The 23,814-nt window shown below is 37.9% G+C and overlaps 1 protein-coding gene across 2 annotated transcripts in view; it reads right to left on the reverse strand.

Moving 5' to 3' along the window:
- Positions 1–2,473: 2,473 nt before the first annotated feature.
- Positions 2,474–23,814, reverse strand: part of SLC26A7 (solute carrier family 26 member 7) — a 120,959-nt gene continuing 99,618 nt past the window's right edge. For both annotated transcript variants that reach the window (XM_047728131.1, XM_047728132.1), the window contains 4 exons: positions 11,307–11,407; positions 6,546–6,600; positions 6,360–6,463; positions 2,474–5,467 (listed from right to left, as the gene is read on the reverse strand). In XM_047728131.1, coding sequence (XP_047584087.1) covers positions 5,432–5,467; positions 6,360–6,463; positions 6,546–6,600; positions 11,307–11,407 — 296 coding nt within the window. In that variant the 3' untranslated portion in view covers positions 2,474–5,431. The remainder of the gene's footprint in view (positions 5,468–6,359; positions 6,464–6,545; positions 6,601–11,306; positions 11,408–23,814) is intronic.

The raw sequence follows: 23,814 nt of genomic DNA on the forward strand, positions 1-23,814 counted from the left end.
TGTGTTCCCTGCCCTCCCTGCCCTGCATGCTCTCAGGCTTTGTTAGCCCAAGTAGAGGCACCTTTTTAGAACAGTAATACCCTTACTACAAATTTAAGAAAAGAGGGAAGCTTGGGAACCCTATTAGGATATAAATCAAAGTGTAAGGAGGTATAGGAACAGGAGACTTAACCATGCAAGTTGACCTGGAAAACACATTATAGTCTAAAAGAGGCTCTCTCTCTTTCCTCACTTTTCTACCCTTACATCAGCAGAACTTCCTTCAAAACCAAGAAGGGTTTTGGAAAAAGTAACTCTAGAAGCAAAGGAAATAAAGATAGAACTCATTTTATTTTCACTTATTTTATTATTGAAACATTTTTTTACTGTAGCAATTAATAAGTATATATTCTTACTGGGTTTGTTATTTAGCTAATTTCTAAATGTGACCATAAGAACCAGAGGTTCCAAATAAGAAAAAAAATACTACAAACCTTCCTATACTTAATAGAGAGAGTGCTTCTTTATATTTAGGACAAAGGAGATACATTTGAACAAAATGACCTTCCAGTTGCTAAATCAATAGAAAATGAGTAAGGACTGGTATATAATGCCCACTCTGAAGGAGATCATTTCATAGCACTTAGCTAGTTCATAATAACCTAGCATCCTTTCCTTCTTAAAAAAAAAAAAAAAAAAAAAAAAAAAAAAAAAGCTCAAAGCAAAGAAACAACAACAACAACAAAAAAGTGGAGCCTCTCACTGCAGTTAGCATCCAGAATGTTTTGTGCCAGTCTCTGTGTCAATTGGCAGCATTAAGCCTGTCTCTGTTGGTATTTTCTTCAAAATAATATGATAGCTAAAAGTAAATGAGCTAATTCAATTCTCTCTTCTTTGTTAATTGTTAATCATTAGGGACCATCACTAAAACATACACCTCAATTTCTGAATAGTCGTTGGTATATTGCCAACCCACTTCTGACCACTTCAACTCAGAACCTTCTCTTAAGCAGCAGATATAGCTAGCAATGTCTATGCGAACCTGCTGTTTCTAGTATTGGAATGCTTTAACCGCATCGTTTGTGATTATCATGTTTTGGTGCAAAAACCTTATATTTTATTAAACATAAAATTCTAGTAATCCTGTTTTTCAGACACAAAAAGAAAAAAATTTTTAAAGATTTATTTATTTATTTGACAGAGAGAGACATCACAAGTAGTCAGAAAGGCAGGTAGAGAGGCAGACAGAGAGAAGGGGAAGCAGGCTCCCTGCCGAGCAGAGAGCCTGATGTGGGGCTCGATCCCAGGACCCTGAGACCATGACCTGAGTCAAAGGCAGAGGCTTAACCCACTGAGCCACCCAGGCACCCCAAAAAGAAAAATTTTTTCCTTTTTTTTCTTTTTTCTTTAAGAAATTTATAACTCCTTGCTATGGACTGAATCGTTCCCCCCACCTCCAAATTTCCTATGTTGAAGCCCTAACCCCCAATGTGGGCTATGGGTATTTGGAGACAAGGCCTATAAGGAGGTAATAATGGTTAAATGAGGTCATGAAGGTGAAGTCCTAAGCTGATAGGATTCGTGTCCTTATAAAAAGATGTAGGGAGCAATCTCTCTCTCTCTTCACGATGTGAGGACACAGCAAGAAGGTAGTCATTTGCAAACCAGTAAAAGATCTCTCATGAAAAAACTGGCACCTTCATCTTTATCTTCTCTATAGAACTTGAAGAGAGACATGTCTCTAGTGGAAGTCCTGCAGTCTGTGCTGTTTTGTTACAGTAGCCTGAATAGACTAAGACCTCCCACCAGTCACTGTTCCTGCCACCTTGTCTAGGAAACCCAGTTTCCGCCATACTTCCCATCCTCTTTTCTTGCATTATTCTTATTATTAGCACATATTATCACCTAACTTACAATAAGTATATTTTACATTTATCCATTGATGTCCAGTTTTCCCTTGTTAGAATGTAAGCTCCATGAGGAGAGGGATTTTTGTTGTTCTTTATTCATTGCTATATCTCTAAAACCTAGAAGCATGTGTTAGCTTCTGATCTTTGGAGTGTCAACTTTTAAAATGCTGAAGAATACGGACCCTGGCCTAGACACTCAGAAGAGATTAACAACAACACATAAATGAAGAACCCAAACAAATAGAAAATGAGCATGGACCCATTAATGACAATCAGAATGTAACAGATGCAAGCCTGCAGAAAGGTTTGCATAGATGTTGTCTTGCAGCAGAAAGTGCCCTTATTAGTGGTCCATAAATGAAGGGATAATACCTTACCATTGATATTTTGTAAGAACAAATTACCAAGTGTAATGGATGCTTCCAAGAATTTTCAACACACCCTGGTCAGTGTAAGAAAGCAATATGTATTATTCGCTTTGCAGGAGAGTAAATACTTGGAAATAATGGATACAAATCTATTCAAGCATAATAGTTATTATATTTCAATTTATTTCCATGTAAATTGCTTGTTACATGCTGAGTTAGTACAAAGAATTACAAAAGAGATAATTGAATGCATTGAAAAATATAAAAAAATAAATGTGACATATTAGACTACATGATTTTTAACTAAAAATCTTTGGATTGTGAAGGCATCACTTAACTCCCTATTTGAAATCTGGCAACAAACTCACTGCCAAAAAGCATATGCTATATCAAATTAGATCATCATCCCACAGAATACAGAACATGCATTTTTAAGGCATATGTATGTTCAACAACATACCAATATATTTTGGTAACCACTAAATGTCAAACGTTATCCATACAAGGTATTAACACATTAATGTTTTCATTAAAAAAGAAAGATCTCTTTCCTCATTACATTACGCATTTATAGAATAGAGAACTGTCAAATAAATTACCACAAAGTAGTTCAAGCTAGACCTTATAACACTTGAATCATATAATCGGGGGCAAATAACCTTTAAAATGAAAGACAAATGGTAAAATTTAAGGGCATTTAATTTGCATAAACGTAATGTTAACGTTCTTTTCCTGGTTTCATATTTTATGCTTAATTTATATATGTCACTCTATTAGGTCCTTAACACTCTTATAGGTCAGTTTTAATTTTTTCTAATTTTATTTTACCATAATAAGTAATATGGAAGTAGTTTATCATATGTAAAAATAAGGTGAACTCATAAAAATAATTGAGCATGACTAGAAACATTCTAGCATCAAGACCATATTATAGTTCCTTTGTTAATGCTTGCTTTGAAATAAATATGTGTATTTTAGATTCTTGTGTGTTGAAAACTTATATTCAACTTTGGATTCTCAGAACTGAATTCCAAGGAATTCTTCCAGATTAACAGTCATTATGATTTTGTATGCAGAAAAAGACAGAACAAAGAGCTTTACATGGTGCGCGGTTTGGTCTTCCTTTACTTTGAAAATATTAACATTTGACACTCAAGTTCATGACCTCAAAGTTTTATCCATTAAACTTCTACATAAATACTGAAATGCATTCAAATACACCTGCTCAGACAATACTGTGTCACCTTTAACAATAAAATAGAACAAAGCATCCACTGATTAACTGTAGTGATTTCAAGGTCATCCATGGCCTATAATCCCTAACAAATTATAAAATGCCAGCAGTGCATGATTTTAGCTCTAGGTCAAAGTTGGACAGCAAAATATCAGTTTATAAACAACAAATTATATTTTCTTTTCTTAACTTTCTTTGACTTATCTTTATGTGCCAACATCAATGGATTCTGGATGGTAAATTTTGCAATCATCCACTGCTGGGATAATTTAAATGGATAAAACAGAGTGAAATTCCTTTCTCTAAACAAATTTTACCTCCAACTATTACTTTCACTTATTCTTGGAACAATAAGCGATGAGAAGGAAAGTTGTCCTCACTCATTTTAATCCAAATCAGTGATGAGAGGATTAAGGCTTCCTTTAGGACAAAGACATTTCTTTTTCTTTTTCTTTATGTCAACCAAAATTGAAATGGAAGGGGTAAGGTATAAGATTCAAAACATCTATTATTCCCCATCATTTTATTACATTCTCCTCCTATGACTTAATGTGAAAATTAAGGGCCATGTGAATGTTCACCACACATTTGCTAGGGACCTTTATATCACTTGGCAGGCATATTCTCATACAGATGCCCATAAAAATACTCAAATGACCAATCTTTAAGTTTTTTTTTTCAACCTACTTTTCAAATTCAAGTACTTTAAAGTACTTGGTTTTTTGTTACACTGGTAATTTCAAGAAGAGTTCTAATATCTTCAAACTGAAGCAGACCTACCTTTGAAAATGAGAATTCTTCATAAGTGTATCCAATTGCCTGATAAAAATATGAAACTGTGTAATTGTACATGATCGAAAATATATATACAAGCATGAAAACAATAATTTATACAGGTCATCCTGGCCTATGGAGCTTTTCAGTTATCCTACTGATTTGGTATTTTTACAGATAATTGCATATCTACGTTCTACTCTGGCAAAAGAAAAAGAAAAACATACAATGGAGACCTAAGTGGATAGAGAGATAAATGTATTATATTATATTGGCTGTTTCTCTGAAATAGGAAAGTCCTAAACTACTACAATTAATTGTATACTAGAATAGCACAAAGCTATTCTAGGGTGGTATTTATTTTCTCATCTAAAAATCACATTTGTGACAAAATATAAAATGTGCAACTTCCATATGCTCTCGCTCCAATGAAACCTAAGGTAAAAACAGAGACTTTTGGGATTTGGAATGCAGAATTTAGGACTAAGCATTTCCAATATTCAGAGTAACACAGACTACTATCAAGAACTTGGTTTCACTGGGACACTGGTTATCTTGAAAATAGTCTTGAAAACTTCCTTGCATGGAAAAGACATGAAGAACAATGGTTTCTAGTTTGTCATTTGTTTTTGTTAGAGTTAATTTCCGTGAATTTCGTATCACACTGTAAAGAAACATTTAATCTTATTGATGTTTACTGGCTTGTTTTTTGGAGAGGAACATGCACATTTGCTAAGTTGTTTTTATGTATTAGTTACAGATGATCCTGGATTTTTACAAATGTCTTGCAAATGTTCTAAATCTCTTATGCAAAGTGTTTCTCAGTTTTGCAAGTTTACTTACAACGAAACAGAAATAAAACACAAAATACTGTGGCAAAGGAAATAAATTCATGTTTACCTTTTAGTACACTAAAACTAAATGCATACCAATTTTTATAAAATAACTCTACAATAACCTACTAAGTAAATATGCTTACAAGCAAAGATTGGGAAAAATTGCTGGTGAATTCTCGACCCGTGGCTACATGGTCATTAAGTCACATCCTCCTTACAGTCGAGGTCATCTGCAGGATCTCAACAACAGAAAGGGTTGTGCAAAATGCCAGAGTACGGCCTCTTCGGGGCAGTTGCTAAAGGCAAGAGCTGAACTGCAGCAAAAGGGTCTCAGACTTCACTGTGATCACTGAGTTTGCTCAAATTCTAAAATAGAAGAGGAAGAAATAAGCACATGTTCAACTCTTAAATTGGTACCATAATCAAAGAACAGTAGCAACTGATGCAAGCTGTCCAGCCAAGTTAAGCAGACAGACATTCTGTGAGGCATGAGAGTTTGGTGAGTATCTACCTCATAAGGTTGTGGCAAGTCTAATGAATTAATATAGGTAAAGCTCTTAGGATATCTCTGCAAGATAAGGAATACTCAATAAATGTCAGGTATATCATCATAATAATAATTGTTCTGTCATTGTTATCATTTTGTAAATATGTACTATTCTGACTGAATGTGATAGGGATGATTCTGGGAAGTGCCAAATGCTGTTCTAGGGATGGGAAAAGCAAAATGATTCAAAGTCAAAGAAAAATTGCAGGAAATCAAAGCTCTAGGAACTGCTCTTTAACTAGAAAGCCCAGTATTTGGAGGATAAGTGTGATGCTTCACATCAGGGGAATGCTGGGCTCTGCAAATAATATTCCCAAGGATGCCAATATGAACTTAGAGGTAAGAGTATTAGAGCAGAAAAAGGCTATATAAGACTAAATCTAAAGTTTTAGCATTTGCCACAGGTGCATTCAAATTCCCAGGATAGTAGATCCTGGAAGAAGCATTTATTTTTACAAGCAAGCACTTTGCACTTAATGGGTGATCCCCAAATCCTCTAAGCCATGATATTGTTGGAGACCCAAATTATTAAACAGTGTTCATAACTGATCCAAGTTGGGAATGGAAACATTCCTTTACTGCAGCAGAAGACTCTGAGAGGAGAATACCAAAAAAAAAAAAAAAAAAAAAAAAAAAAAAAAAAAAGCAAAGCCCTGGATTCTACATTCTAATTTTTCTTATAACTCCTACATGCCAACTTGCATGGCTCACCTTATTTGAGTAGATGTTACTTAGTGCAACAGATACTGAATCAAAATAAATTGGTTTCTCTGAGTCTGGGTTTCCACAGTACTTCATTGCTTTTACCAAGGAAGCTACAAGAAAACACAAGTAATTTAAGGCTAGCTGGAGTGGCAGAAGGATCCTGTTCAATGTTAGTCAAGAATCCTCCCTTACCTGTGCAATGGGTTAACGAGACATCCACACTTCTGCTCTTACAGTCATTATAAACCTGGGGGAATGAAGATAGTATCCCATAATTAATACAGGAGAGCAGGCAGGGAAGAAAAAGATGGGCTTAAGAAGAAAGGAGAATTCCTAGTTAAAAACAAAAAAGCCAATGTGTCCGATGTCACACCACCAGAGGGAGACATTGCTACACAGTCGGGCACACGCTGGCAAACTAAAAGACAGCCTTAGCCAACACCATTAAGGCGGCAGGATATTCACCTTTCCGGCAACTAAATCCAGCTACTTAATAACTTCATGTCATAAAATCTAAAACACCACATTCCCTTCCCTGTAAGAATGCTAGAAAGTTGTTCTCAACCTTCTTTTCCTGGAAGTCAAGGACCACTTATAAAAGTGATGAAAACTGCTGACCTCCTGATTAGTTTAATATTTTACCACAATTTGTGCATATTCGTGGACTCTCAAATCCCATCCATGGATGGTAAGCTGAGAACTAACAGAATCAAAGCCGAGTTTGATTGCCCAACCTCCCTTTTTTAAAGGTCCATCAAGATGAGAGATGTTAACTAACGTGCTCGGTGTATTTTGGAGGCTTGCCTCATTCAGGTCCTAGAAAACACCATGGAGGAACAACTTATTGAATACCCAGACTTTAAATTCACCCAGACAGAAGTCAATCCATGAAACTCGGTGAAAATAAAATGAGAAGTTTTAGCAACAGTAGGATGGATTTGGTTATGTAATAGAGATGTATCTTACATACAAAATAGAGAAAGCATTTACAACACATTCTAAGAGTTTGCATGATACATTCAAAAATTTTCCCTTATATTTTTCCGGCAGTAAGTAGTTATATGGTAGAAGAATTGCAGAATAATAAGAGATGTGTCGCTCTGAGCATAAATAAATAAGCAAACAAACGAACAATACAGAGACTGAAACTTGGCCCAAATAAATGGCTCCTGTTTTTATAAAGTTAAAAGGACTAATTCAAGGTGACGGGTCAGTGTTTGACTTTTTCCTCAAGCTCAGAAAGCTCAAACACATTGCTACAGGTGGTTTATTGATGTTGATAAACATAATCTCCAGTTCACTGACCTTCCCAGGGTCCTAAGTAGAAGAATAAACAGAAGTCATTCCATTTCCTCCAACCTAGAACTCACAGGGGCATGTTCCTAGCACTACAGTGACTAAGGAAATAAATGAGGAACTTTAGGAAGCAGGAAGACAGGCATGGCTCAAGACACCCTGGGGTTCTTTATTCTAGACCCTCTTTCAATGGCTGAAACTAAAACAATAGTATTATTTGCATTTTAAGAAATGACTTTTGGGGGGCGCCTGGGTGGCTCAGTGGGTTAAGCCACTGCCTTCGGCTCAGGTCATGATCTCAGGGTCCTGGGATCGAGCTCCACATCGGGCTCTCTGCTCAGCCGGGAGCCTGCTTTCCCCTCTCTCTCTGCCTGCCTCTCTGCCTACTTGTGATCTCTCTCTCTGTCACATAAAAAAATTAAAAAATTTAAAAAATTAAAAAAAAAAAGAAATGACTTTTGCAAAATGAAAACAAATAATAAAAGCTAGAATTACTGAGCACTTAATAACTTCTAAAAACTTTGTTGTGTGCTTTCTTTGCAATGTATCACTGTAAAGCTTCACAACTTGATGAAGCGGGTATGTCTACTTTCAGCTTACAGAAAAGTAAATACGTTAGCCCAGATCATGAAACTCGTTATATGGCTAATACTCGAAGCCAGGGTTTATCTATCTTTAAAGCCAATGTTCTTAATATACATCATAATTTACTGTCATCATAATGAAATAAACCAAACAGAAATAAAGAAATTAAAAAGGGCAAACTGACACAAAGCCTCTGGTGTCCTATATACAGAGAGGAAACACTAGGCCAAGAGCAAATGTTATTTTTTGCTAATCTAAAAATAAAATGCATTAGCTGATTTATCTCATAATTCCATTGTGCAGTATTTTAAAACCATGAAGATGAATGGAAAAAACAAAAAGCAAGGGTGCCTGGGTGGCTCAGTGGGTTAAGCCACTGCCTTCAGCTCAGGTCATAATCTCAGGGTCCTGGGATCGAGCCCTGCATCGGGCTCTTTGCTCAGTGGGGAGCCTGTTTCCTTCTCTCTCTCTCTCTCTGCCTGCCTCTCTGCCTGCTTGTGATCTTTCTCTTTCAAATAAATAAATAAAATCTTAAAAAAAAAAATTCTTTCTCAACATGCCTAGTACCTGAGTTGTTTGGATTCCTCTGAATTTTCAACTTTAGATCTTAACCTTAGTGGGGATAGGTAACCGTTTCCTCCTGTTTTCTAACTCTAATACTGATTTGTAATCTCTAGAGAGGGGTGCTGATAAACATTTGAGCATATTCAAAATATATTTAAAATATAATTAAACCAAAACTGTACATCCTGGTCTTTCCCAGTAAAGGGACAATCCTAATCCAGTGTCTCCCAGAATATGATCTTATTGCCTTATTGCCACTTGCCTCAGAATCACCTGTGGTTGTTTAAATAAAGATTCCTGGACCAAAACTAGGACCCAGGCAACCACATAGCCGACAAGTAACCCAGGTGAGCCCTTCTGCACACCCACTGGAGAGCACTCTTCTAGACCCTGGTGACGCAGTGGAAACAGAAAGGCCGAACAGCCAAGAACCATCTGTCTACAGTCCAGATTTGGATGCAAGAAAACATGACGTATTCAGGTTGAATTATGCCAAATTGTGCAGTTTTTATAGTGAAAGAAACAAGAAAATGAAAGCATATTATATGGGGGGAAAAAGGGTGACATACCAAAAACAGCCACTAGATTTAAGTCTAGAATATTTAAAACTCAACCATGATTTTCTTTCTAAATATCTGCTCATACTGAGACAAAATCCTCCCCTCATTTTTACGAGGGGCATAAACAGCGACCCAGGGGGCTTAGTGATATCCCTCATGCCTCACAGCTAGAGGGATAGTACTAGGACCACACCCTGACTGTCACACACTACCCATATTCTCACCCTTTGTTCATGGGAAAGCGATACAGAAGTTGGCCTTTGCACTGTGTTTCTTGTCTTTGTTTTTGGTGTGTGTGTGTTTTGTTTTTTTGTTTTTGTTTTTGTTTTTTTGACTTTGCACTTTCTTAAATCTGGAAGTCTGGACATTTCAATTTTATATTTATAAATGGATAGAGGCACAGTTACGCAACACCACAGAAAACAACCAACACCCATAACGTGAAACTGTCCAAAAACTACTGATCTTAACTCTTTAAAGCTCTGGTTCCAATTTCTACATCTTGCCCTGATGAGTAACTAATGAGACTATCCCAAACTCCATAAAAGTAGACAACCAAACAAAAACATACGAACAACTGTTTTCAGGCAGTGGGAACAGGGAGCACAGGACTGAGTGCCCTGAGGGACAGAAGACAGATGAGAGAAGCTCCCTAGGAGCTCAGCTTTCTGCACAAAGCAGCTTCTCGGCCAGAGAATGATGGATGCCTGAGTAAAATGCGAGAGCTTCACTGAGCTGAGCAGACGGAAGTAGAGTTCAGGAAGGATTAGGTGGGCGGAATCAGTGGGAGAGAGTAATGGAAATGAGGGAGATAAGCAGAGAAAGAGCTCCAGAAATGTTCATATGATTTTGATTAAGTTTTTGGCAGAATACAAAATTACCCATGACTATGAGGCAGGGTAGAGAGCCCATGGGGAGCAGATACCCAGAGACAGGTAGGCCGAGCTCCATGCAGCAGAAGCTGGTAGAGGACTGAGGACAGTTGAGGAACAGATATAGCTCCATCCTCAAGACCCTCCCCCAACAAATTCAAGACACTGAGGGAGAGAACAAATGGAGAAAGGAGGTAACTTCCCCTGTTGGCATAGTATTTAGTTAAAAAAAAAAAAAAAAAAAGGATGTCTGGGTGGCTTAGTAGGTTAAGCATCTGCCTTCAGCTCAGGTCATGTTCCAGGGTCCTAGGATCGAGTCCTGCATGGGGCATCTTGCTCAGCTGGAAGCCTGCTTCTCTCTCTGCCTGCCACTCCCCATGCTTGTGGGTGCTCTCTCTCTCTGACGCATAATCAAATAAAATATTTTTTTAAAAAAGCAGAGGAAGAAAATTCCAGAAGTGTCTGAGTTTTCCTTGAATTGGAAAAATTAGGTGTTGTTCTTCCTGTGGAAATGTCCTGTGACCCATGTTCATTATAAGGAAATAATCAGTTTTATATTTTGCACACCAGGGCCATGGAGACACCATGAAGAGCACAGGGTAGAGAAGTAAACACTATCATCTGACAGAATGGAGAAAAGCTCCTGTACTGGGGACTGTTTGAGAGATCAGATAAGGTATCTGGTGAAACTACACCCATCCATGAGGGTGAGAGAAAAGATCCTGCCATGACCAGGGCCACTTTCTCATGGAGGGGACTTTTCTTTTCAGAAGCTTGTAAGCTGACTGCCCAGCAGGCACTATGCCCACTACATCTCAAGCCTGTGTTCTGTTCTCTCTGATCACCCCATGTGATTACCCCCACCGCTGGCCCCCACACATACACACACCGGAAGCTTGATGGGATCTCCTGAAGTCAACTCTATGGCAGTGTGAGGCGTCAAGTTCTATGTCCTTTGGGGAGAATGGGTGAGACGAGCACTGAAACAAGTGGAGTCAAAACCCTGGGGCTGTGAGAGTAGCCCCGTTACTACAGAAAAGGGAAAGAATCAGTCCAAACACAAGCTATGTAAATACCTCAACAAGCATGGAGACTCCAGAATAGTCAAAAAAAGTCACTCCACTGCAATCCAGGATTAAAAAGCACTTCTCACTTGGACCGGGCTGGGATGCTTCCTCTGCAGGAGAAACAGAGACTCGAGTTAGGGAGAATTCTCAGAGATGTCTTCTGCAGGCTGTGCTGAATGCGGATGTGTAACAGCCACCTCATGTTTAACAAGACTGATTCCAAACACTCTTCAGTTTTTATGTTTTTCACTTAATTACGGATTACTTCTGAACTCTTTAACATTTAATTACTCAAATGTGACTTCAGGTACTTATTACGTAACTCAGAGAGGAAGATGGGATGGGTTAATTACCTCTCATTTCACAGAGAGACAAGCTGAAACTCAGCCATCATTTTATTTTTTTTTATTTTTTTTAATTAATTTTTTATTTTTTCAGCATAACAGTATTCATTATTTTTGCACCACACCCAGTGCTCCATGCAATCCGTGCCCTCTACAATACCCACCACCTGGTGCCCCCAACCTCCCACCCCCGACCCCTTCAAAATTCTCAGATCGTTTTTCAGAGTCCATAGTCTCTCATGGTTCACCTCCCCTTCCAATTTCCCTCAACTCCCTTCTCCTCTCCATCTCCCCTTGTCCTCCATGCTATTTGTTATGCTCCACAAATAAGTGAAACCATATGATAATTGACTCTCTCTGCTTGACTTATTTCACTCAGCATAATCTCTTCCAGTCCCGTCCATGTTGCTACAAAACTTGAGTATTCATCCTTTCTTTTTTCTTTTTCTTTTTTTTTTTTTTTACAGCTTTATAAACATATATTTTTATCCCCAGGGGTACAGGTCTGCGAATCGCCAGGTTTACACACTTCACAGCACTCACCATAGCACATACCCTCCCCAATATCCATAACCCCACTCCCCTCTTCCAACCCCCTCCCCCCATCAACCCTCAGTTTGTTTTGTGAGATTAAGAGTCACTTATGGTTTGTCTCCCTCCCAATCCCATCTTGTTTCATTTAATCTTCTCCTACCCCCTCAACCCCCCCATGTTGCATCTCCTCTCCCTCATATCAGGGAAATCATATGATAGTTGTCTTTCTCCGATTGACTTATTTCGCTAAGCATGATACCCTCTAGTTCCATCCACGTCGTCGCAAATGGCAAGATTTCGTTTCTTTTGATGGCTGCATAGTATTCCATTGTGTATATATACCACATCTTCTTTATCCATTCGTCTGTAGATGGACATCGAGGTTCTTTCCATAGTTTGGCTATTGTAGACACTGCTGCTATAAACATTCGGGTGCACGTGCCCCTTCAGATCACTACGTTTGTATCTTTAGGGTAAATACCCAGTAGTGCAATTGCTGGGTCATTGGGTAGTTCTATTTTTAACATTTTGAGGAACCTCCATGCTGTTTTCCAGAGTGGTTGCACCAGCTTGCATTCCCACCAACAGTGTAGGAGGGTTCCCCTTTCTCCGCATCCTCGCCAGCATCTGTCATTTCCTGACTTGTTCATTTTAGCCATTCTGACTGGTGTGAGGTGATATCTCATGGTGGTTTTGATTTGTATTTCCCTGATGCCGAGTGATATGGAGCACTTTTTCATGTGTCTGTTGGCCATCTGGATGTCTTCTTTGCAGAAATGTCTGTTCATGTCCTCTGCCCATTTCTTGATTGGATTATTTGTTCTTTGGGTGTTGAGTTTGCTAAGTTCTTTATAGATTTTGGACACTAGCCCTTTATCTGATATGTCATTTGCAAATATCTTCTCCCATTCTGTCAGTTGTCTTTTGGTTTTGTTAACTGTTTCCTTTGCTGTGCAAAAGCTTTTGATCTTGATAAAATCCCAAAAGTTCATTTTTGCCCTTGCTTCCCTTGCCTTTGGTGATGTTCCTAGGAAGATGTTGCTGCGGCTGACGTCGAAGAGGTTGCTGCCTGTGTTCTCCTCGAGGATTTTGATGGATTCCTTTCTCACATTGAGATCCTTCATCCATTTTGAGTCTATTTTCGTGTGTGGTGTAAGGAAATGAGCCAATTTCATTTTTCTGCATGTGGCTGTCCAATTTTCCCAACACCATTTATTGAAGAGGCTGTCTTTTTTCCAGTGGACATTCTTTCCTGCTTTGTCGAAGATGAGTTGACCATAGAGTTGAGGGTCCATTTCTGGGCTCTCTATTCTGTTCCATTGATCTATGTGTCTGTTTTTGTGCCAGTACCATGCTGTCTTGATGATGACAGCTTTGTAATAGAGCTTGAAGTCCGGAATTGTGATGCCACCAACTTTGGCTTTCTTTTTCAATATTCCTTTGGCTATTCGAGGTCTTTTCTGGTTCCATATAAATTTTAGGATTATTTGTTCCATTTCTTTGAAAAAAAAAAAAGGATGGTATTTTGATAGGAATTGCATTAAATGTGTAGATTGCTTTAGGTAGCATAGACATTTTCACAATATTTATTCTTCCAATCCAGGAGCATGGAACATTTTTCCATTTCTTTGTGTCTTCCTCAATTTCTTTCATGAGTACTTTATAGTTTTCTGAATATAGGTTCTTAGTCTCTTTGGTTAGGTTTATTCCTAGGTATCTTATAGTTTTGGGTGCAATTGTAAATGGGATGGACTCCTTAATTTCTCTTTCTTCTGTCTTGTTGTTGGTGTAGAGAAATGCAACTGATTTCTGTGCATTGATTTTATATCCTGACACTTTACTGAATTCCTGTACAAGTTCTAGCAGTTTTGGAGTGGAGTCTTTTGGGTTTTCCACATATAGTATCATATCATCTGCGAAGAGTGATAGTTTGACATCTTCTTTGCCAATTTGGATGCCTTTAATTTCCTTTTGTGGTCTGATTGCTGAGGCTAGGACTTCTAGTACTATGTTGAATAGCAGTGGTGATAAAGGACATCCCTGCCGTGTTCCTGACCTTAGCGGAAAAGCTTTCAGTTTTTCTCCATTGAGAATGATATTTGCAGTGGGTTTTTCATAGATGGCTTTGATAATATTGAGGTATGTGCCCTCTATCCCTACACTTTGAAGAGTTTTGATCAGGAAGGGATGCTGTACTTTGTCAAATGCTTTTTCAGCATCTATGGAGAGTATCATATGATTCTTGTTCTTTCTTTTATTAATGTGTTGTATCACATTGATTGATTTGCGGATGTTGAACCAACCTTGCAGCCCTGGAATAAATCCCACTTGGTCGTGGTGAATAATCCTTTTAATGTACTGTTGAATCCTATTGGCTAGTATTTTGGCGATAATTTTTGCATCTGTGTTCATCAAGGATATGGGTCTGTAGTTCTCTTTTTTTTTGGTTTTGGAATCAAGGTGATGCTGGCCTCATAAAATGAGTTTGGAAGTTTTCCTTCTATTCCTATTTTTTGGAACAGTTTCAGGAGAATAGGAATTAGTTCTTCTTTAAATGTTTGGTAGAATTCCCCCGGGAAGCCGTCTGGCCCTGGGCTTTTGTTTGTTTGGAGATTTTTGATGACTGTTTCAATCTCCTTACTGGTTATGGGTCTGTTCAGGCTTTCTATTTCTTCCTGGTTCAGTTGTGGTAGTTTATATGTCTCTAGGAATGCATCCATTTCTTCCAGATTGTCAAATTTGTTGGCGTAGAGTTGCTCATAGTATGTTCTTATAATTGTCTGTATTTCTTTGGTGTTCGTTGTGATCTCTCCTCTTTCATTCATGATTTTATTGATTCGGGTCCTTTCTCTTTTCTTTTTGATAAGTCTGGCCAGGGGTTTATCAATCTTATTAATTCTTTCAAAGAACCAGCTCCTAGTTTCGTTGATTTGTTCTATTGTTTTTTTTGGTTTCTATTTCATTGATTTCTGCTCTAATCTTTATGATTTCTCTTCTCCTGCTGGGTTTAGGGTTTCTTTCTTGTTCTTTCTCCAGCTCCTTTAGGTGTAGGGTTAGGTTGTGTACCTGAGACCTTTCTTGTTTCTTGAGAAAGGCTTGTACCGCTATATATTTTCCTCTCAGGACTGCCTTTGTTGTGTCCCACAGATTCTGAACTGTTGTGTTTTCATTATCATTTGTTTCCATAAATTTTTTCAATTCTTCTTTAATTTCCTGGTTGACCCATTCATTCTTTAGAAGGATGCTGTTTAGTCTCCATGTATTTGGGTTCTTTCCAAATTTCCTCTTGTTATTGAGTTCTAGCTTTAGAGCATTGTGGTCTGAAAATATGCAGGGAATGATCCCAATCTTTTGATACCGGTTGAGACTTGATTTAGGACCAAGAATGTGATCTATTCTGGAGAATGTTCCATGTGCACTAGAGAAGAATGTGTATTCTGTTGCTTTGGGATGAAATGTTCTGAATAGATCTGTGATGTCCATCTGGTCCAGTGTGTCATTTAAGGCCTTGATTTCCTTGTTGATCTTTTGCTTGGATGATCTGTCCATTTCAGTGAGGGGAGTGTTAAAATCCCCTACTATTATTGTATTCTTGTCGATGTGTTTCTTTGATTTTGTTATTAATTGGTTTATATAGTTGGCTGCTCCCACGTTAGGGGCATAGATATTTAAAACTGTTAGATCTTCTTGTTGGACAGTTCCTTTGAGTATGATATAGTGTCCTTCCTCATCTCTTATTATAGTCTTTGGCTTAAAATCTAATTGATCTGATATAAGGATTGCCACTCCTGCTTCTTCTGATGTCCATTAGCATGGTAAATTCTTTTCCACCCCCTCACTTTAAACCTGGAGGTGTCTTCGGGTTTAAGATGAGTTTCTTGTAGGCAACATATAGATGGGTTTTGTTTTTTGATCCATTCTGATACCCTGTGTCTTTTGATTGGGGCATTTAGCCCATTAACATTCAGGGTAAGTATTGAGAGATATGAATTTAGTGCCATTGTATTGCCTGTAAGGTGACTGTTATTGTATATTGTCTCTGTTTCTTTCTGATCTACTACTTTTAGGGTCTCTCTTTGCTTAGAGGACCCCTTTCAATATTTCCTGTAGAGCTGGTTTGGTATTTGCAAATTCTTTCAGTTTTTGTTTGTCCTGGAAGCTTTTAATCTCTCCTTCTATTTTCAATGATAGCCTAGCTGGATATAGTATTCTTGGCTGCATGTTTTTCTCATTTAGTACTCTGAATATATCATGCCAGCTCTTTCTGGCCTGCCAGGTCTCTGTGGATAAGTCTGCTGCCAATCTAATATTTTTACCATTGTACGTTACAGACTTCTTTTCCCGGTGAAACTCAGCCATCATTTTAAACGGTTTGAAAGAACACGGGCAAGTCCTCTCCAAAGACAGAATGGAATCAAGGCCTCCAGGCATCCTGAGTAGTACTCCTTCCACATTATCATACCATTTCTCTATGGGCATGCCCAGAGGTAGAGCCCTGCTTTGTGGTGTCCAAAGCTAATACAGTTTGGGGGTCACATTTTAAGGAAAAGATTCATCATTGGGGCTTATCTCTTGGGCATGGAAGGGATTTGTAAGAGAGACCCTAAAAAATGAAGCTTTCTTTGTTCACAGTAAATCAGCCTCTGAATGTACCTGAGGGAGAAAAATTTACTCAGGACATCATGGATCCTGACCTCTCATTTGCTGATATCTTCACCACCACGGTTTCCTCATGTGACATGGTTTTAGACAGGCCATGTCTAAAGTCCCTCTAAAGAGTGATATGGCTCTCAGAACAGACCATGTAAAGTTGGTAGGCAAAATCTAGCAAAAAAATTCCAGGTCATTAGTGATTATGAAATTCTCTGAAGAAATAAATTCTTAATTGGACTAGTTTTGCTATTAAAATACCCATGATTTTCATCTATAGTGGCTACAAAACCATGGGAATATTATTGTTTCTCAGTTAGCACTGGAGGGAAGTATAAGGGAAATTATCTATTTTTTTTTAATACTGCTGCTTAAAGGTAAAAAGAGGTGGGTGGAAAATATAGAACAAACACTGAACATTTACTTTTCACAGTAACTGCTAGCAAAAAGAGAACTGCCACACAGTGATTTTAATGTATTTGAAAAGTGGTATTCAGGTATAGGATTTGTTTCCAAGTTTCACCTTTAGATCTATACTTATATTTATTACTTGAAATAACAAGTATCGAGCAGGTACTCCATTCAGGGAAACTTCTTTAATATAGTTGCTCAAATGTAGTTCAAACTACAAGGTTTCAACATGGTAGAGGGTAATACAAGTCAAATACTATCCCTTTCTTCTAGAAGCTCATCCTTGAGTGCCAAGAATAAGATTGGTATATAAATGACATGATAAATGAAGACGAATGGACATTTACAAGAAGGATAAGTCTGTGGAGTGATCACTCAAGGCTTCGGGCAAAGTAGACTTGTAGGATGTGTATGATTCCAAAAAGGAGAAATGATGCACTGTGAGTATTCCATATGGATAGCTGTAACTGAACACTAATGATAGTTTGAGATTTCAAATTCCTCTTCACTCAATCAGCATATATCGAGGACCTACTGTGTGCTAGGCACTCCAGGAGGCCTTCTGTTTTCCTATTTCTCCCACAGAAAGGAGGGCTAAGGAGTAAGTGTAGGTTTAGGCTATGCTTCCATTGGCCCAAAACAGCAAATTAGGACTTTAAAAAAAATTGGGAGTAACCATAACTGAGATCATTCACTGACCACTCAGTAGTAATTTCACTCTCATTCACTATTTGCCTCATTAAATATGGAACCTACCTCTTATGACACTACCTCTTGTGTCACTCATGTGACATGGTTTCAGACAGGCCTGCAAAGACTCTTATTTATATACTCAGATATAATGTGCCCTGCTCACTATCAGAGATAAGAGAGGATCTCCTGAAAGATCACAGGAAAAAGAAAAATACATATCTGAAGCAAAGGTAAATGGTGGCATGCTGACTGACCTTTTTTCCTTCTATCTCTCAGTCCCATAAATACACACACACACACACACACACACACACATATATTTATACACACATACACACATATATACACACCTAAGTTGGTACTATAATAATTACTGTATATATACTGTTACTTTATTTTGCTTAGAATTACAGAGGATGAATCACTACATCGATGTCAAGAGAGCTTCTAAGACATTTGGCTCATTATTTGATCCATGATATGTATTTCCTTGAGTATTTTTTAAGATTCATAAGCACACTTTTATCCAATTCAAACATTTTGTTGAATTTTCAGAGTATAAAAATTTCCCTCTAATGATTAAATTACCAGATAAGCTTTCTTACAAATGTTCGATAATTCATGATATCCATATATAAAATGTATACAATAGATTAGACATTTTCTCACAAGGTTAGACATAAAAAGTTTTAGTAAGACTAATGTTTGCAATGTACCATGGAATTCAATACTTAAATGGTTTCTATGAAGATACTTTCAAATATACCTGTCTTAGAAATAAAATTTATGTGATTTCTTTAAAGGCAGTACTGGGTTGGGGCCAGCTCATACCAGCTCTCTTGACATCTCTTCAGTATGTCAATTGTGTACATATCTTCTCAACTCCAAGATTAAGGACAGCATGTTGGTAGTTTGGAATCAGTCATGGTAGAAATATTTACACCATGGAAATGGGCAAATACTACACATCAGTTCTACTCCACCAACTTACCTCGTGCCCCCGTTCCAAGAGTTTCTTGTTATTTACCAGCACTTCACTATTTAAAGGTGGAGATGCTTATTAAATATATGGAATGCAATCAGTAGTTTTTAAAAATCCAGTGGCTTTAACTAAATACCTTTTTTTAAAGATTTTATTTATTTGACAGAGAGAGAGATCATGAGTAGGCAGAGAGGCAGGCAGAGAGAGAGGGGGAAGCAGGCTCCCCACTGAGCAGAGAGCCTGATGTAGGGCTCAATCCCAGAACCCTGAGATCATGACCTGAGCCGAAGGCAGAAGAGGTTTAACCCACTGAGCCACCCAGGTGCCCCGCTAATACATTTCTTAAACCACTTCCATCTTTAGCAAGAAATCTTAAAATGACAATGATGACAAAATTTGATATCAGAATCTCTATAGCCCATTTTCCATCCATTTATGGCACCATTATTAACAAATGACATATGTCTTTTACAAAACAGTTTATATTTCAAAATAAGCTACAATTTAAATTCTTAGTTCAAAAAATTCTATGGAAAAAATTATCATTAGTATTTCATCCCAAAAATTAAAAATATGAATTTTTCCGAGAACTTTTTCATTATTATTTACTTACTAAAAAACATAACTGTCATTGGTACTATCTACAAGAGAAGCTTGGGAAAAAAGTAACTATAATCTAAAAAAATACCTGAGTTGTTTTATTTAGAAATGTCAAAAGAATGTCAAAGCATTGCTTTTTCTGAAAGAAGCCACATAAATTATTATCTATAATTATTACACTATGGCATGAGTTCTATCATACCCATTCCTCAGCCAGACAAAAATGGTTGATCAATCACGGTGCTTTTTCCACCGAGGTCAAAGATCTTAGAATTTTTATCAACTCCCTGCTTCAGGAAGCCACTGGTAGTTCACAAGAAATGTATCTGTCAATCTGAATTCAATACTACTGTGAAAAAAAAAACAATCTATTTAGATATTATTTAGAGGGATTGATCACTGGATCTAAATGACCAGAAAATGGTGGTAAAACATACAGAAAATTCTTTAAGAAACAATTTTTTCTTCTTCCCTAACCCATCACACTTACTTCACTTATAAATTGCACCTGTCTGGGACACCTGGGTGGCTCAGTTGGTTAAGCAGCTGCTTTCGGCTCAGGTCATGATCCCAGCGTCCTGGGATCGAGTCCCACATCGGGCTCCTTGCTCGTCAGGGAACCTGCTTCTCCCTCTGCCTCTGCCTGCCATTCTGTCTGCCTGTGCTCGCTCGCTCTCCCTCGCTCTCTCTGACAAATAAATAAATAAAATCTTTAAAAAATAATAATAATAAATTGCACCTGTCATTCTCTATATTTTCTCATGGTTATTTCATAATTTAAGTGGTGATAGGCTGTTAAGTATAAAAATGTTTGGGTTTTATCACTAACACTACAAAACTTTCCCTTCTGTCGTCTCAATGGGCTTGCTTTGTCTTTTCTCCAGTTTCCTCTTTCTTGTTCCCCTCATCAAAATACAGCATTTTTTCAGACCATTCAAAATGAAGGAAAATAAAGTAAAACAAAAGAATTGTGCCATGTAGTTGTAGGTTATTATTTAAGTAAGCTATTTTAAGAGAAGTAATTCATGATGCCTTTTCCAAATAAAAAAGACATCTTTAGTGGTAAAGTTACCAATTCACTCAAATGAAAATTTAAAGACAATGGACACTTCTGAAATCTTTCCACAAATAAGTGAAGTTTTCTTTTACACACGACCCTCTGAGTTCTGCCATTGTACTGGTTTTATGACTATAACCTTGTGTTTTAAGTTTCTAAGTAAATCAACCAGTGCAATAAAAATCACATCATCATAGAAAAAAGGAAAGTGAATTCACAGCTAATATCCTGCCTTAAGCAAAATGAGGTAAGCTTGGAGCATGTACAAAGGAGACAACTAATCTATACCCATGTGGAATGTGGTAAATGATGGGCTTTATCTACAAAAACCAACATTTCAGAAAGAAATTAACCATCAGGTGTGGGTGGGCAATTAACTCCAGACTGTGGAAGCTAGCTCTTTCCTGTAGAATATTCATTAACTCCTTTAATTAAAAAGTATTCATAGCTGCATAATTTAGGAGTGCTTTTCATATACTTCAAAAGGTTCTTGATAGTCTGTGAGTCACTCATAATTTTTTAAGAGAAGGAATTTTCTGTTGATATCAATTAACTATTGAGAAGCAGATTTACATCTCTAATTTCTCAAGAAAACAGGGAACTATGAAATATTTAGGACAAACTACAACATTCTCTTTGGAAAACATGGGCACATATTATCAAGCATCTCATTTGTTCATTCATTCATTCATTCATTCATTCATTCAAGCAGTCAGTCAATATGGGCGTATTCAGGGCTCTGAATGCTGTCCTAAGTAAGGCAAGTAGAATGGTGAACAAGAGAGATGATGTTCTCTGCCCTCAATAGGCTCACAACAAAGCCAGCAAACCAGTTGACTGAACTAGTAATCTGAAATATTCTGAAGGCTGGAAAAAAATATGCACAAAGAGCTAAGGAGATATAAGAGTGACCCGGTATGGGGAGTAGAATAATGATCCCAAAGATGTCCACACCTTAATTCCAAGACCTGTAAATAGGTTGTTATATGGCAAAAAGAATTCTGTGGATTTGATTAAGTTAAGCACCTTAAGATAGAGACATTATCTTAGATTATCCAGGAGGGGGTCCAATGTAATCACAGGGGTCCTTATGAGAGGAAGATGGGAGGGTGGGAATCAGAGAAGAGGTGGAGGCAGAAGAGGAGGTCAAAGAGAAATCTGATGATGCCACCATACTGCTGGTTTGAAGAAGGAGGAAGGGGCCAGGAGTCACAGAATGCACATGGCTTCTAGAATTTGGGAAAAGCAAGGAAATAAATGGATTTTCTTCTAGAGCCTCCAGGAAGAATATAATCCTGCCAAACTTTGATTTTCTCCTGTGGGATTCATTTGAGCCTCTGTCCTCTAAAACCATAAGATAATATATGTGTGTTGTTTTAAGCAATTATGTCTGTAGTGATTTTTACAGTAGCAAGAGGAAACCAATACACCTGGGTTGCTGGTTTGGGGAGTGAGGAGTTGTGGTGAGGGCATGGAAATTGTTTTAGACAAATTGTAGGATCTGTGATAGCAGAAATCATGCCTACTTTCGTCAGCCTTGAGCCTACAGCACCTACCATGGTGCCAGAACCTAGTAGATGTTCAGTGAATACAAACTCAAATTCAGTTTGCTGAGGAAACAGGACAGGAAACAATGGATGCAGGAATGAAGAGAACAGAACATGTGAGTAGAGATGTGGGGCATGAATAAGAGTTGAGTGGGTGAGAAGGGGGTGGAGGTACAGCTGGCCAACCAGAAGCCTAAGAGAGATGTGTGCAGGAGTGCCTTTTGGGAATGGCATAACGTGACTATAATGTATTGGGGACACAACCTCCCCAAATGGAATGATAATGGAATATTTCTTCACATTTGAACAATTTTTGCTTTTATTCAGACAAATATAATGACTGCCATCTTATCATTTATATAGCTTGTTTCATATATTCAATCATGTACTCATGTACTCAACTACAAATCTTCCCCATCTGTGAAAATTATTGTGGGGGGTGTGGATTTTTTTATTCTCTTCTCTGTTTCCCACTCCCTTGCTCAGCTATGTCTCCCTTAGATTTAGTTACTTCCAGATCTATTTGGTGTTCCCCCTAAACCTGCTGCACGACTCTTGGATGACCTCCCAGCATCTTTGATTCACCACCCTCTGAAGTAAATTTATCTTCCCTTTTTCTCCCTCAGGTTCCAGGTCATCCTAGTATAAGAGGTTCAAAGCTTCAGAATCAAATCATTGTTTGTTTTGCCCTCTCCCCTCTTCCAACACCCAAACAGCGCCATCTGTGTTCACAACATGCCTCTCCCTCCATTTTCATAGCCTTGTAACCAAAGCAGAGGTATTAACGGTGCTTGTCTCCCTGCAGGCTGCTTTCAGACCAAGCTCTCCTGTCCCAGCTTTGAGCATCTCTTTCTGTATGCCTGTCCAACTGCAACAGGGACCCATTTTCTGCCTCTATTCCTATCTAACTGCACAATTCAGAGCAAGTAAATCAGCCCCTGTGGCCCCAACTTCTTCATCAGTAAAAGAAGAGTATTCTATCACCTATTTGAAAACAGAAGTACAGTATTTACGCATTACCTATTTCAGAGTTATCAAGAATGTCTTCTGAAAACTTTCCAGTGCTGTACAAATATCATCTATCATTATAATTTTCATTCATTGACTAAGTAAGTGTTCATTCGACAATGAAAGGTAATGCAGTGAGAATTCAAAATGCATTTCTTGCCTTAAAACTCTAGTTAGAAGGAAAAGAAAGATGCAGAAAAAGAACAACCTATAACCATATAAGACATTATGTGACTGAGTGAAGCATGTGGTATCTCTGTTTTTCTACTACTATGATCTCCATCTCACAGCTGAAGATACTGAACTCCACGTACGCTGGCAGTATGCTCCCCTGTACGGGTCTGGTTGACTTCTTTTTCTGCCTAATGGGATTGCCAAGTAGTGTGTCCTTCAATTTGCTTTACTTCTCTATTAAATCTTGAAGACAGTATAAGGTTTGAACTAGCAGATGGAGGAGATGGTTCTATTCAGGAGAATCCAAACACAGGCTCAGAGCCAGGGAAGACTGAATTAGATACAGGGACCATGAACTGATTTATCTGACATGAATGGAGGACTTGTGTAATGTGGAATAAAAGGGAAAGCGGTTTAAGAAGAGAAGGAAGAGCTTTAGGTGCCGTGCTGAGGAGGAGAGGGCACTTGATTCTCAAAAGGGAAACTTTATGATGAATCATGAGACAAATTTTTAAGA

Source organism: Lutra lutra, chromosome 4, assembly GCF_902655055.1.
Source record: "Lutra lutra chromosome 4, mLutLut1.2, whole genome shotgun sequence".
Taxonomy (NCBI): domain Eukaryota; kingdom Metazoa; phylum Chordata; class Mammalia; order Carnivora; family Mustelidae; genus Lutra; species Lutra lutra.